Source organism: Denticeps clupeoides, chromosome 10 (genome assembly GCF_900700375.1).
Source record: "Denticeps clupeoides chromosome 10, fDenClu1.1, whole genome shotgun sequence".
Lineage (NCBI taxonomy): Eukaryota > Metazoa > Chordata > Actinopteri > Clupeiformes > Denticipitidae > Denticeps > Denticeps clupeoides.
Window position 1 is genome coordinate 16,064,182 of NC_041716.1, and position 13,695 is coordinate 16,077,876.

At 43.5% G+C, this 13,695-nt stretch overlaps 1 protein-coding gene across 1 annotated transcript in view; it reads left to right on the top strand.

The window, feature by feature from the left end:
• The window catches only part of anks1aa (ankyrin repeat and sterile alpha motif domain containing 1Aa), a 73,009-nt gene that overhangs the window by 53,950 nt on the left and 5,364 nt on the right, over positions 1 to 13,695 (top strand). The window contains exons 18-24 of the mRNA XM_028993419.1: positions 9,284 to 9,382; positions 9,648 to 9,794; positions 10,030 to 10,137; positions 11,691 to 11,855; positions 12,083 to 12,220; positions 12,791 to 12,862; positions 13,581 to 13,667. Coding sequence (XP_028849252.1) covers positions 9,284 to 9,382; positions 9,648 to 9,794; positions 10,030 to 10,137; positions 11,691 to 11,855; positions 12,083 to 12,220; positions 12,791 to 12,862; positions 13,581 to 13,667 — 816 coding nt within the window. The remainder of the gene's footprint in view (positions 1 to 9,283; positions 9,383 to 9,647; positions 9,795 to 10,029; positions 10,138 to 11,690; positions 11,856 to 12,082; positions 12,221 to 12,790; positions 12,863 to 13,580; positions 13,668 to 13,695) is intronic.

The window sequence follows — 13,695 nt, forward strand, 5'->3', positions numbered from 1 at the left end:
AAAACATCATCGGTCTGGAAAAACTTTTGCAGGCTACTTGCAGGACTGAATGATGGTTATGGTAAGGTCCAGCTTGTAGGCTTTAGAAGTTTCTTTCGGCAGAATTTTAATACTAATATTTTAATGTTTTATATATAATCTCTTAAATTTATATTTTAATCTACTAATAGGGGTGCATAACCTCTTTTGAAATTGGTCCAGAAATGTCCAGTGATTGGACATCAACTGGCCGCTTACAGCTTATCAGGATGTGGGTGCTCGCTGGGAGCGTCTTCTTCTGCACTCCCGGAACAGCGGGCGTCACCGTAGCACCAGAGCCTGTGAAGATGTAACCAAAGTGAACATAATTGTCATTGCACCATGTACAAGTACACAGAGAGACAAGATTGCAAAGCGTTGGGCATTCACAGGGTGCAAAAGAGCGTAGTACAAATGGAAATTTAAAAATGACACAACTCAACAACATGACCAAGGACATTGTGCACCGACCCATAATGCAGTGCAGGTCAAGACAAACCAGACAGACATGTGGCAGCAATAGGATAGTATATCCGTATATCGCTATTTTTAGTATATATTGTATATAATATGATATATATTAATATAATGATAATATAATATGTTAATCGCTATATATTATATTATATATATTCAAATTTTATATGTGACAAATAAAATTAGAATTTATATAATATGATATATAATGATAATAGTAATAATACAGCAGCACAGTGTGAGGTGGTAAGAAATGTAACAAAGTGAAAAATATATAAGCGCCAATAAGTGAAAGCCCTCCCCGCGAGTTAATGTCCAATCCCAGTTGTGCGTCCACCCACTCACCCCCTCTCACACTGTTGTAAATGGAGCTGAGCTGGAAGTGCAGAGAACAAAAAGGCTGGGTGAGCACTAGCTGAGGAGCCGAGGGACAAAAGTGCGAAGAAACACAGTCGAGCAACTTGAAAGCGCTTCAGGTCCATCTTACTTCCATCTTACTCGCCGTTTATTAACTTCTAGTATGTCAACCTTACTCTATGTGTTCAGACATGGAACGAGATAGAGGTCACACATTCCTTAATGCTACCGTTCTGTTCAAAATTGAGAGTAAAATACGCGCGGAGCTCATTACAAGCCGCCCAGTGTGCCGTTTTAACTTGACTAAAGTTAATCACACAAGTGCAGGCTAATCCTACGTTTTACGTTTAAAACTATAATGGTTTGGTATTTGGCCTTGGTTGCTTGGTTAGGACCTGTATTCAGTATTTGATGAGACCGTTTAAGCGTATGGCCCGGCAGACTGTGAGACGTCAGAAGTAGTTCAGAGCAACCCCAGCGGTCTTTTCCTCTGCTTCTGGGCATACTAAAGATAGATGGAGCTTCTGAATGGAAGGTTGTCGGAGAAAGGCTTCTGATTTGCATGACACAATCATCTTTAATGAGCTGCTGCGCGCAGAGGCAAGTGTGTCATAGCCATGAATTAATTGGCCTTGTCGTGTTTTTGCCTGTGATGAGATTAATCCTCCAGGTTCCATAAATCCAGTGCAACCGTTCAACATCACGTCTGGCCCCTGGCTCGGGGTTAATCTGGCCCAGTGGGACTGGAACAAAAGAGACATTTCTGTGTTGAGTGAAAGAAAATGTGTATTTGCACCCCAAACAGATTAGCAGATACATTAACGAGTCATGATTCTTAATGAATTTTACCGGTCATCTTCGCTTTGTGATACATGGCCGACATTTTGCACAGTATCTGCAAAAGCTTGCATTATTCATTCATTGTAACACGGAGTGTAGAAAATTTGGATTGATGAAATTTATCTGTGCCTCCAGCCATTGATTCAAGATGAGGTTCTTGTTAATTGTCAGCACTTTTCTCGATGTGTTGGCTACACAGCAACACTCATTTTTCAAAGCTGGCAGTGTGAGCAGTGAAAGAATGGCCGCATCAAAAGACAAGGACAAACTATACAGTACATGCCAAAAGTTTGGACACACCTTCTCATTCAAAGTGTTTTCTTTATTTTCATGGCCATTTACGTTGGTAGATTCTCACTGAAGGCATCAAAACTATGAATGGACACATGTGGAGTTATGTACTTAACAAAAAGTGGAGACCTGACCTCCACAGTCACCGGACCTGAACCCAGTCGAGATGGTTTGGGGTGAGCTGGACCGCAGAGTGAAGGCAAAGGGGCCAACAAGTGCTAAACACCTCTGGGAACTCCTTCAAGACTGTTGGAAAACCATTTCAGGTGACGACCTCTTGAAGCTCATCGAGAGAATGCCAAGAGTGTGCAAAGCAGTAATCAGAGCAAAGAAACTAGAATATAAAACATGTTTTCAGTTATTTCACCTTTTTTGTTAAGTACATAACTCCACATGTGTTCATTCATAGTTTTGATGCCTTCAGTGAGAAATCTACCTGAGAGTCCAGATCACATTGAATGAGAAGGTGTGTCCAAACTTTTGGCCTGTACTGCATGTAAGAAGCAAAACAAATGAAATTTAATAAATGTGCTTCAGTGTAGACCAGATATTGGTGTGAAGTCAATGTTAAAATCTGATGAATTTAGGCACAAAATTATATTAGTCATGTATTAGTTTTTTTTCTTTACAATCACTCTGTGCATAGCCTGACTGTAATCACTTTGAATGTGATTTCTAGAGTCAGGGATGCCTTCTATCGAGCTGTTAAAGTACCTGCTTTGCACTAATCCTTTGGCGGATTTAGAAAGAAGTGGCAGCGGCGTCTCTTGTGTCGAGCGGTTCTGGGTAAACCCTGATGGAACGGTGGTGTGGTGTTCTGTTTGTGTGATCTTTTCCTGTCAGATCTGGACTCTCAGTGCGTCGGCCTGGAGTTGCCGTGAGTTTTAAAACGCTTGGCCGAATTCCTGGCCTTGTTGCTCTGCTCTGTCTGGGCCGATATGTTTGGAGCTCAGTTAGCAGCTAGGGTGTGAAAATCGGAAGTGGGTCATGTGACCGTCAGTGCAGGTAAGCTGTTTTACTTAGATGTTATAGGTCCTGGGCATTTTAATCATCGCCGTCTCGCCACCTTATGCATTATGTCGACACAGTGTGTGTGTGTGTGTGTGTGTGTGTGTATATGTGTTCGCCCTGGTGTATACTTGTGCATGTATCACTTTCACTGAATTTGGCCCTTAATTTGCAAGTGAGATTTTTATCTTTTCCAGCTAATTAAAAATGCATTCGATAGACTCCATTCACTAACCAGCAAGTTTCAATATCAGGAGAACATTTTATGCCCCAACAGACGTGTGTGTGTGTGTGTGTGTGTGTGTGTGTGTGTGTGTGTGTGTGTGTGTGTGTGCGTGCGTGCCACCTTTCTGAGTCCTTATGTCTGGGTTTGGGATGGGGAGAAGGGGGTGTCCCTTTGGGGTGTGTAGGTGTCTTTCTGTTTATCAGCACTTTGTTAGCATGGTTCTGCGTGTGTATGTTTTTTTTGTGTGTTTTTGTGTGTATGTCAGCACTTCCATGTCCTTGTTTCACCCCAAGCTCATTTCATCTGTCAGGGCTGAACCCAATCTGCAGCTTGGACTCGAATTGCCATTGATTTCTCATTTGGCCATAAGAAAAAAGCTAAATGGCTCTGTCAGATTGACTCCTCCATGTGTGACATCCAAGAAGCACATAAGAGATTCTTTAGCTGATATGAAGAAGAAGAAGAAAAACACTCCCCATCTGCCGAGGTTCACACTTGATGAAGACATTCTCCAGCTTGCTTGGATATCCGATGGCTCAGTGGTCGTGTACTCCCTCTAGCAAAAAAAAAAAAAAACTTAATTAAGCATCACTAATTCAGCCTGCAGCGTGGCCTTGATCAATAGATAACAGGCTTTGTATTGAATAACTGGAGAGGAGGAGGCATGTTAAAGTAAAGGAGCCACTCGTGGGGGCTGGGAGGATGCAGCTACCCCAGGTGCTGGCGGTGATGGTGACACATGGGCCACCGCGGTAACAATGGAATCCCGATTATTCAGAGTCAGCGATTACTCTGTGTAATGCAAGGCAATTATTTACTACACGCTCCAGGGCTGTGCGATATCTGTTGTCAATGACGATAGACATCCAGGCTAACCCGAGCATTAAAAATCATGTAAATTACTTAAGCGAAGGAGTTCTGGAACATCTGCAGGTGAAAAAATTCTGGCTAAAATGTGACCTCTTGTGAGGTGTGTTCATTACTCCATTTCCTGATTAAATGAATCCTGAAATTAGGTTTATTTAATTAACATGAATTTGGCTTCATTTTGAAATGGCCTTGTGTAGGGTTGTGTCATTTAATCATTTTCCTGAAGTTGGTGCCCCAGGCGGAGAGGCTGGCGTCAGCGTTAACCCATTTCGGTGCCGCTCCAGAGCACAAATCACGCAGCGGGGTGGCCCGAGTGAACGTGGCGGGCCAGAGACGCGCTGCGATGGCTCCTCCTCTCTTCCTGATCAGACGAAGGTGGCCGAGAGACGCGCTTCTTTCGGCAGGCTGGCAGGCGGCAGGGATCTGAGGGAGAGACGACATGCATAATGAATGTCTCAGCGATGAAAGCAGGGTGGGCTGTCTGAAGCGGCCCCGCCACCCAGCCAGAGCCGCGAGCGAGGATCCGCTTCACGCGAGACACACCTCCTAACGTGCACAGAAAGCGGGAGCGCAGCCATGTTTCTTGTAATGCACCGACGCCCCAAGTCTGCACTTCCGTGTAATTAGTTCTACCTCCTGGTTGAAGAATTGTGCTAATTAGTTCTAATCAGGCAATTGGAAGGAAATAATAGGACGGGCCTTGGTGTCCTTATCGCATTTGAGTGTGCGTCTGCACACGAGCGGTATTTAATTACAGAGATTGAGGCAGCGCCGGGCTGGATTGGAACGCTCACCTGTCGATGCGGTGGCTCTTTATAGTATATAGCCGGTTGGGAAAGAGTGAAAGTCATAGAGCCGGGCTGCGTGTTCCCAGTCTGCCCCCCACCCTGATAAAGTAAATGGGGCACCGGCTGTCGTGTTTCCCTCCGGCGAAAGAGTGGGTAGGCGCGTCCGAAAGACCAGCAATGGGGAATTAAGGGAGAAAATATAGCCCTGTGTGCAGAGAGCAGCACAGAAAATGGGAGGTAGAAGGTCTGAGTTCTTGCAGTTTTTATTGTAGTGACGTGTCATGAAGAGCTGCTCATATACGGTTGATCTTTTTAATTGTCAGTGTATATTATAAATAATAGGCAAGGTAGGCCGCTCTCATTCAACCATGTAAACTTCCCAGCTCCTCACACTGGACAGTGTCAATCTTTTGTCACATGACTAGGTCAAGTCGAATGTTCCTCTCCTTTCGCCACACTGCTAATGTGATCTTTTGCTTTGCCACGCCCTTTACTAAGACTCATAAGACTCAAACTCAAAACGCACAGATAGGTTACCAGCTCTTTTATTCAAGTGTCCGTGAGGTAGTGAATATGACATTAGACACACTACGTCTTATGGACGTAGGGGCAGTGGTTGGCCTAGCAGGTAAGGAAGCAGACCTGTAAATCGAAAGCCACCGAGGTCCCCACACACTGCTCCCCGGGCTCCTGTCATGGCTGCCCACTGCTCACCAAGGGTGATGGTTAAAAGCAGAGGACACGTTTCGTTTTAATAACCATTGTGGCTGTAGCACTGAAACCACAGTGTTATTTCCCTGGAACCGAGAACTTGTTCTCACTCCTGATTCTTGTTTTTCATATTCCTTCATATTCATATTTCTTTTTTCTTATGCTCAGATTTGTTTGAAGCTTTGTTTGCAATGAAAGCCGTGACTCCATAAAACCAAACAGGATCAGATGTCCCTGTGTTTCTATTCATCTTGAAACAACAGTAGTCGTACCCTTAGGGATGTTCTGAGCATGATTCAATACCTGCTCCAGGAACATCCTGGAACAACATTTATCGGATCATCCTGCACCCCCAACAGTTCCTTGCCAAACCCTGAAAACACAGTATTGTGTTTGAACGGGAAAGTCTGTGCAGATTGGACCAGTGACATCAGTGGTCTTCTTTTACAGTTAATCTCCCATGAACCTTTGCAATCATCCTTTCCCCTCTGCCCCTGTACCCAAACTTTTCCTGTCTCTGTTATGGCCGCACAGTTCTGATCATTGTAGTGCATTAATCACCAGTGACATGAACTTCCTTTGCTCTAATGACACAGGCTGTGGTTGGCTCAGCGGGTAAGTAAGGTTGCCCGTTCGAATCCCGAGCCACTGAGGTGCCACCTGAGCAAAGTACCCGTCATGGCTGCCCACTGCTCACTAAGGGTGATGGGTTAAATGCAGAGGACACATTTCATTGTGCCACCGTGTTCTGTGCATGCTGTGTCTCATGATGACAATCACTTTCACTTCATTTCTCTTGGGGCAGTGGTGACCTAGCGGTTAAGGAAGTGGATTCAAAGTCCCCAACCGCCAATGTGCCACTGAGGTGCCACGGAGTAATGCACCGTCCCCACACACTGCTCCCCGGGTGCCTGTCATGGCTGCCCACTGCTCACCAAGGGTGATGGTTAAATGCAGAGGACACATTTTGTTGAGTGCAGTATGCTATGCTGTGTATCACAATGACAAAAACAATCACTTTCAATCTTTCTCTGAAACAACCCCAATGCAGGCGTATCATTAGTGGAGATTACCTCTTACCTGCCAAGCTCAGTGCCAGGCACCTAAATTGGTGGTGTCAGTCAAAGTGTATTAAAGTGATTTCCCCCAAGCCCCCGGTTCAGGGTGCAGACCTCTTGGCGCGTCTTGGCTCTCGCTGCTGTGTTTTAATAAATCGCATCTGGCCAACGCCTTACTTTCTGCATTAGGCAGAGCACTTGTGGTGGACTTCAGCGAACCCAGTGCGTTTTTACCTTCATTTCATATATTGACTGGAGCTGGAGGCACTGGCTACTGCTGCCTTCGGTTTTTGTTTTGGTGTCAGTCCAAAGGATCAGCGAACCTGTAATCTTTTTATATAGATGAAAACCACAAACCTTTACAAACGATTACTTAGCGTGGCGAGGGTCGTTCCTCTTGACAAATGTTTGGGGGTGGACAGTAGTTTACCAGAAAGCCGACTACCTCTATTGCACAGATACTTACTGGCGGTCTTTCAGGATGGAGTACACCAAGCGGCAAGTTCAGTTTGGGAGTTCAGTCTGTTATCATCGCTGTAAAATAATACAACACCAAACTGTGTGCTTCAAGTGCAGCAAAGTTAAGCAGTTGTTTTATCTGTGGTGTCCTCCTGTAGGTTTGATTTGTTAAGTTTGTCACAGACAAGACAGAAGAGCAATATTAACCATAACTTCATACTCCCACCACGTTCTATGTGCAAACATCATGAATATATTATTTCTTTAATACAAATCTGAAGTTAAGGTGTTATACTTCTTTTATATGAAGTTGATAAATACTAATCCTTTTTTCCTGCCTGAATCTGGATGATGCTTTATTATTTTCTTCCTTTTGACGGGGCTTGGATCCGGTGGAGGTCATGCAAACTTTGTCCCGGTTATGTACATCACGAAGCCTATAAACACATTAAACAACACCGTTCCTTCCCACCAGAAACTAGGAGCATTAAATGACTTTTTTTATTGTCTCTCTTTTCTCTCTTCACCGCTCTGCTTAATGTTCGTTCTTATTCCGCTCTTGAAGCTGGCTTACATTGGCATACATATTCATTTATAATTACAACATTAATCAGGCGGCCTTATCCAGAGCGACTTACAATCAGTAGTTACAGGGACACTCAGGGTTAAGCGTCTTGCTCAGGGACACAGTGGTAGTAAGCTGGGTCTTCTGGTTCATAGGCGAGTGCGTCACTAGGCTACCACCCTATTCGCTACTACAACCCTATTCGTATTTCTGCTGAACTGTGGGTGGCACTATTTCCTCAATCAACCGACGTTTTAACTTGCATAACTTGAACATGTTGACAACAAGATAAACATTAATACCTCTAGTACACAAACGAGTAAACACTGTATAAACCCTGTAGAAGACGTCCACTTTTGTGTGGACCCAAGTCTGTGTTTGGTTCTGCCATCCACTGCAGCAATGATGTCAGCGTCGCTGTGGAAAACCGTGAGGGTTGTTATAATGGAGACATATCTGATCAGCGTGGCTCAACGCACTGGTGCAGCCTTGTTTCTAGGTCCAGTAGCTGGTTTATTTAATGGCACTGGTTCCACAGACGCATGATGATCCGCACAGAAACCTTGACTAATGGACTGGTTCACCATCCGCTACCATGTGAAGTGCGGGAACGGTCTGTCAGGGTTCGCTTTCCTCGTAGGGTGTCCTTGATCCAGCTGAGTGGGAGTGAGGGTTGGGGTGGAGTTGATGGGGGAGGGTCTATCTGGGGAAATATCCATTCAGGCTGTGTGCCCGGGCAAGGGGGAATGGATGACATTGGGATGTTATTGAGGGTGATGTCATGTGGGCGTCACAACCACAGAAGAACCCTCGTATGCAGCTCTGCTTTCCTTGATCTTCATGTTTTCTTAATGAAACAAGTACATACATGTACTTACATTTTTATTTAACTCTCTTTTTCATTTTAGCTGATTTCTTTGTATCGTGACTTTAATGAATGCAGCAGTTTTGGGACTCTGTTTAGAGCAGAATGCATCAGGGCTGATATACTGACCCAGACTAATGCGATTTGCAGTATGAAATAATACATTCAAATATTGCGATTTTTTTTTTGTTCATGTTTATGGGGATATTAGCTGCCAAATGCAGGTCTCTGTAGATATGGTACATAACTAATCAGCACTGAGATTAAAGGAAGTGATGTCATGGGACTATTGTCCCTGCCAGCTGCTCTTTCCTGGGCAGCGTCTCTCGTCCCAACAGCCCTGTTATCATAAACGAGGTGTCATTAAAGGAAGTGCTGGGCTCGGGATCACAGTGATTGAGTCACTTTGGGATTCAGCTGAGTGTGTATGTGGGTGTGTTGGGGCGAAAGCCAGTCTGGCTTAAACCTCTTTGTATTTATTTCATCAGCATCCATTCTGTTTCCCCACCCTGATTAAACGTTCTGCTGCTGCCGTAATGTTGGCCGAGGCGGGGGGCAGGTCGGGGTTGGTTTATGGCAGGTTGACCAGTTCGTGATCTCTAGTGTAGCATTTAGGTGGAGGGATGAGAGTGTGTTTGCGTGTGGAGGAGGGGGAGGAGCTCTGAGCTGCTGCAGCTTGGGGTATAGCTGATATTCTGTGTGTGTGTGTGTGTGTGTGTGTGTGTGTGTGTGGCGGTGTGCGCACTGTAGGGCAATAATGTGATGGAAGAGCAGGACCTGAGGGAGATTGGGATAACTGACCCGGGCCACCGGAGGAAGCTCATCCACGCCGCTCGATCTCTACCCAAGGTGGGTGAACTTCATGTTCTTCTCACACAAGCTGTATTTGCCACTGTGAGGCCTTGATCTAAACAAAATCTAAAAAATAACACCATTGTATGTTTGGGATGTATGTACCATGTATGTGCTGGATGCATGTGCTGCACACTCAACATCCACCTGACTTCAGTTTCAGTTTTTAGTCTTAATTGTTGCATTTGTGTGTGTGTGTGTATGTGTGTGTGTGTGTGTGTGTGTGTGTGTGTGTGTGTGTGTGTGTACGCCACCCCTGCAGGTGAAGCCTCTTGGATGTGATGGAAGTACTTCCCTCTCTTCCTGGCTTGAGACACTAGGCCTCCAGGAGTATCTGCACAACTTCCTGGCCAGCGGCTATCGTACCCTGGACTCAGTCAAGAACCTGTGGGAACTGGAGATAGTAAACGTGAGAGCCAATGAGCAGCGGCTTCCACATCATTTATGATTTATGTAGAGAACAGGGTCCGGTGCAGGGAACTGTCAGCAGGAGAAATATGCCGAGAACGAGGAAATTAATTCACTTTCCACAGATGCTTAGACTGTGGGCTCTTGCTTGAAGAAATGCTTTGGCGTCCATTTAACTCAAATTGACTGTGTGTGTGTGTGTGTGTTTTAATATGTTTTTTCATCTATGTTCATAGGTACTAAAGATCAGTTTATTAGGGCACAGGAAGCGAATTATTGCTTCCCTGGCTGAGAGACCATATGAGGAGCCTCCGGTGAAACCACCTCGCCTCTCCCAAATTAGAGTAGGTGTTTCCCACAAACACCAACACAAACGTGTATATAGATATTCAGTTAAAAGTTTGGACACTCCTACTCTGGTGAGGTTATCGTGACTAACATGGGGCCTTTTTAATGAATACAATACATATTTAGTATTTTTTGTTGCAAAAGCTTCCTTTAGCAAGAAAGTGAGGAATGTTGGATGAATGTGTCGCCTCTATTTACCTTCATGGCTTAATTGTTCACATTTGTCATCATCAAAAGCTACTTCATGAGATGCTCATTAACATGAGTGGATGATAAAAAAGTGTTCATCTTAAACCTTCAGGACGGTTGGAAACAGTCCCTCTTGTCTAAGAGAACCAAATAGTGTAAAATGCTGCCATCACAGCAAAAGCTCCCTGCTTTGGAGGGACTCAAATGTTCAATTTTTTTGCCTTGCTTGGTATTGTTTGTTTTTCACATAACCTATTTCATAGTCCCGTGTCTTCAGTTTTGCTTCATAATGTAAAAAATGCAAGACCCATAAATGAGTTGGTGCATCCCAATTTTAACTGGTAATTTATACACAGATACATTCATACAAGCACTCATAGGGCTTGTCGTTAAGGAACCGTTCCACTAATAGATATTGAATGCATGCGCACACACACACACACACACACATACAAAATAATGGATTAGACAATTAGTATTCAAATCAAGTTTTCATAATTTATTATAATCACGAAATCTTGACAGTGGTACACAGAAAAGTGTGTCTGCTACAGCTATTCATATAAAGAATAAAAATATGCGACATTGTGGAGTGCAAATCAAATGAAAGGGGAAAAAATATATACGATGCAATTACAGACATGCAAGGGGTGAGAAGCACGATATGCATTTGAGTGTGGTTTTAATTATCTCCATAATTTACCTGTGCTAAGGTTTGCCTTTTTTTCCATGCCATTGTTTCCAGTTTACTGACATTTATGGTTTTGTGATTGTTTTTGACTTCAGACACTTATTCAACCAAATTAATCTGTAAGGGAAAATACAGAATGGAGCACGCCATTAGCATAATATACTTTTTAAAAATATGTCACCAGAAATCATTCTGCTCCTGTATTAAAAGAGACCTTTGTGCAAAAGTTACACAGTGGGGTAAATATGGATTAAATTAATGTATAATATTTTGATTGTTTCTGGCCAAATACAATTTGTCAATTACTGTGCTCAACTGTTGTGTCAAATTTCTTTTATTTTCAAGACTAATGAAGGGTCTTGCATACTCTTATGTAATTTTATTTCTTACATATTTCCTCCTTTTTATTCATTTATTTATTTTATTAAAGCTGTAGTAATACACTTTTATGACCATCCCTCAAATTTAATTAGCATCTCCATCGTCAGTTTCGGTTTGGTTATTTATTATTTGAAATCACTCTTATTTTACCTGCACAACAGGTTTTTTTTTTTTTTTTTTAATCAGCATTTTGAAACGTGCATTGCAGTATGAGAGACCGACCACTTCTAAATAATGGAAGCAAAGTGCCATCCTGTTGTGTTTCATGTCCATCTCCTGTCTTCTCAGTGTCAAGACCTGCTGACTCAGAGCCCCTCTCCCCTCGGTTACATGGACTCGTACACCTCACGTTCCATGGACCCGCTCCTGCCCCCAGGGGATTCTGGGAGGAGAAGAGGAGCGGACCCTGATTACGACATCGTTCACAGACCACAAAGCGAACGGCATCATCACGTGAGTGTCACGTTGGAGGCATGCGTCACCTGAATCAGTTGTGGTGTGTCAGGCATACAGTGGCGTGGCTGCTGCATAAAATATCAGTTATTCATACTATTTAAATAAGGAGAGATTTACTGCATATATGATTTAAAAGTAACTTGTGTCTATGTGGTTTTCTTTTTACTGAATAAATGAAAATGGAATTAGCTTTCCATAAAAACACCTTCACCTCTGTCTTATAGGAGAGGCACGAGGAGCGACACCGGGAATCTCGTCTGACCCTGCGCCCACCCAGTCTGGCAGCACCCTACACCCCTGTACAGAACTGGCACCACCAGCCAGAGAAGCTCATATTTGAGTCATGCGGCTACAAGGCGAACGTAAGAACAGTTTTTTTATTAGCTTTTGTGTTTCAATGAAATGTGGTGATCTTTTTCATTAAAAACAGTGGATTTGGTAATTAGCACATCCTGGAAGTAAAGCTGAGAAATGCTACTGTAAAAATTTTCTCTGTTAATAATGCATTTTCCTGTTTAATGCCACAGTTTTCCTTTTCATGATTCTGTGAACCATCCACTGCCCATGTTGTGTAGTTGCGTGTCCATATATGAGGGATATTAGTGTAAATATAGCAGCTAACTAGGGTGTTTGTATGATATATGATGCCAATCTCATTTAGACCAAAATACTGAAAATCGTGGGAATATATCAATCTTGACCAACTTAATGTAATATTAATATTTGTGAGTCTGACAAATATTTGTGAGAGTTATAAACACAGATAGTTAAAGGAACATTTGGCCCTGTTTGCTTGCCATAGTGTTTCGTATTCAGCCTTAGTCCCACTCTGGTCCTGATTTACTTATGGTTTCCGGGCCAATCGGAGGCACATGCTGTTGAGAAACATGTTTTTGACCCGTCTCCTCCTGCTTCTCTTTCTCCCCCCTCAGTACCTGGGTTCCATGCTGATCAAAGACCTGCGGGGGACAGAATCAACCCAGGACGCCTGCGCTAAGATGAGGGTAGGCACCTTATCCCGGCGCTGCGTTCACTAATTAATAGAGGTGTAGAGGTTGAGAACAGGAGTCTTAATTTCACCTTGTGTGGCTGCGCCGATTCTTATATCTGCTCTCGTCCTGTGGTGCGGTTTGCTGGTTGAGGAATATTTCACTTTAATTCTCTGTTTATTTTGTTTTTTCTACTATTCATCAGCTGTTTTTTGGAGGAAATTTTAAAGTGCTAAAGGCATCTGAGCTCAGTCCTGCTGTGCTGTAGGTCACCACGGCAACCTTGATAAGCAGCTTTCATTAATTTGCATCACATTTACATTTTGCATCAGATGAACAGTTCTGTCCTGAGGGACGACCGAGCACTGCTTTCTTTCTCTCTCTCTCTCCCTCACCTTTCCGTATTCAGTCCATCGCTGTCTCTTATCTTATTTCTCATTCCATCACAACCACCTTCTCTCACTCGGTCCTTCCTGGCTCACCGACGTTCTCCTTACTTTCTTAACCCACCCTACATTTTATCATTACTATTTGCTTTAAATTCGCATCCTGTTGCTGCTTCATCTGTGCGCAGGGCATATGTTGTTTTTCAAGAGCGAGGAAAAGGACAGTTATGTGATTCAATCGTGGTGCATCATGTTTTTTGACGGTGATCAGGATATTAATTTCACACTTTAGCAGTTGTTCCTCTTTTATGTTAACTGTTCCTCTTTATGTTTTTTGTTCCGTTCAGAGGTCGACAGAGCAGCTTAAAAAGATCCCCACGATTTTCCTCTCCATAACCTACAAGGGGGTGAAGTTTATGGATGCCACCAATAAGGTGAGTGGTTTCCTGGAAAACATATTGA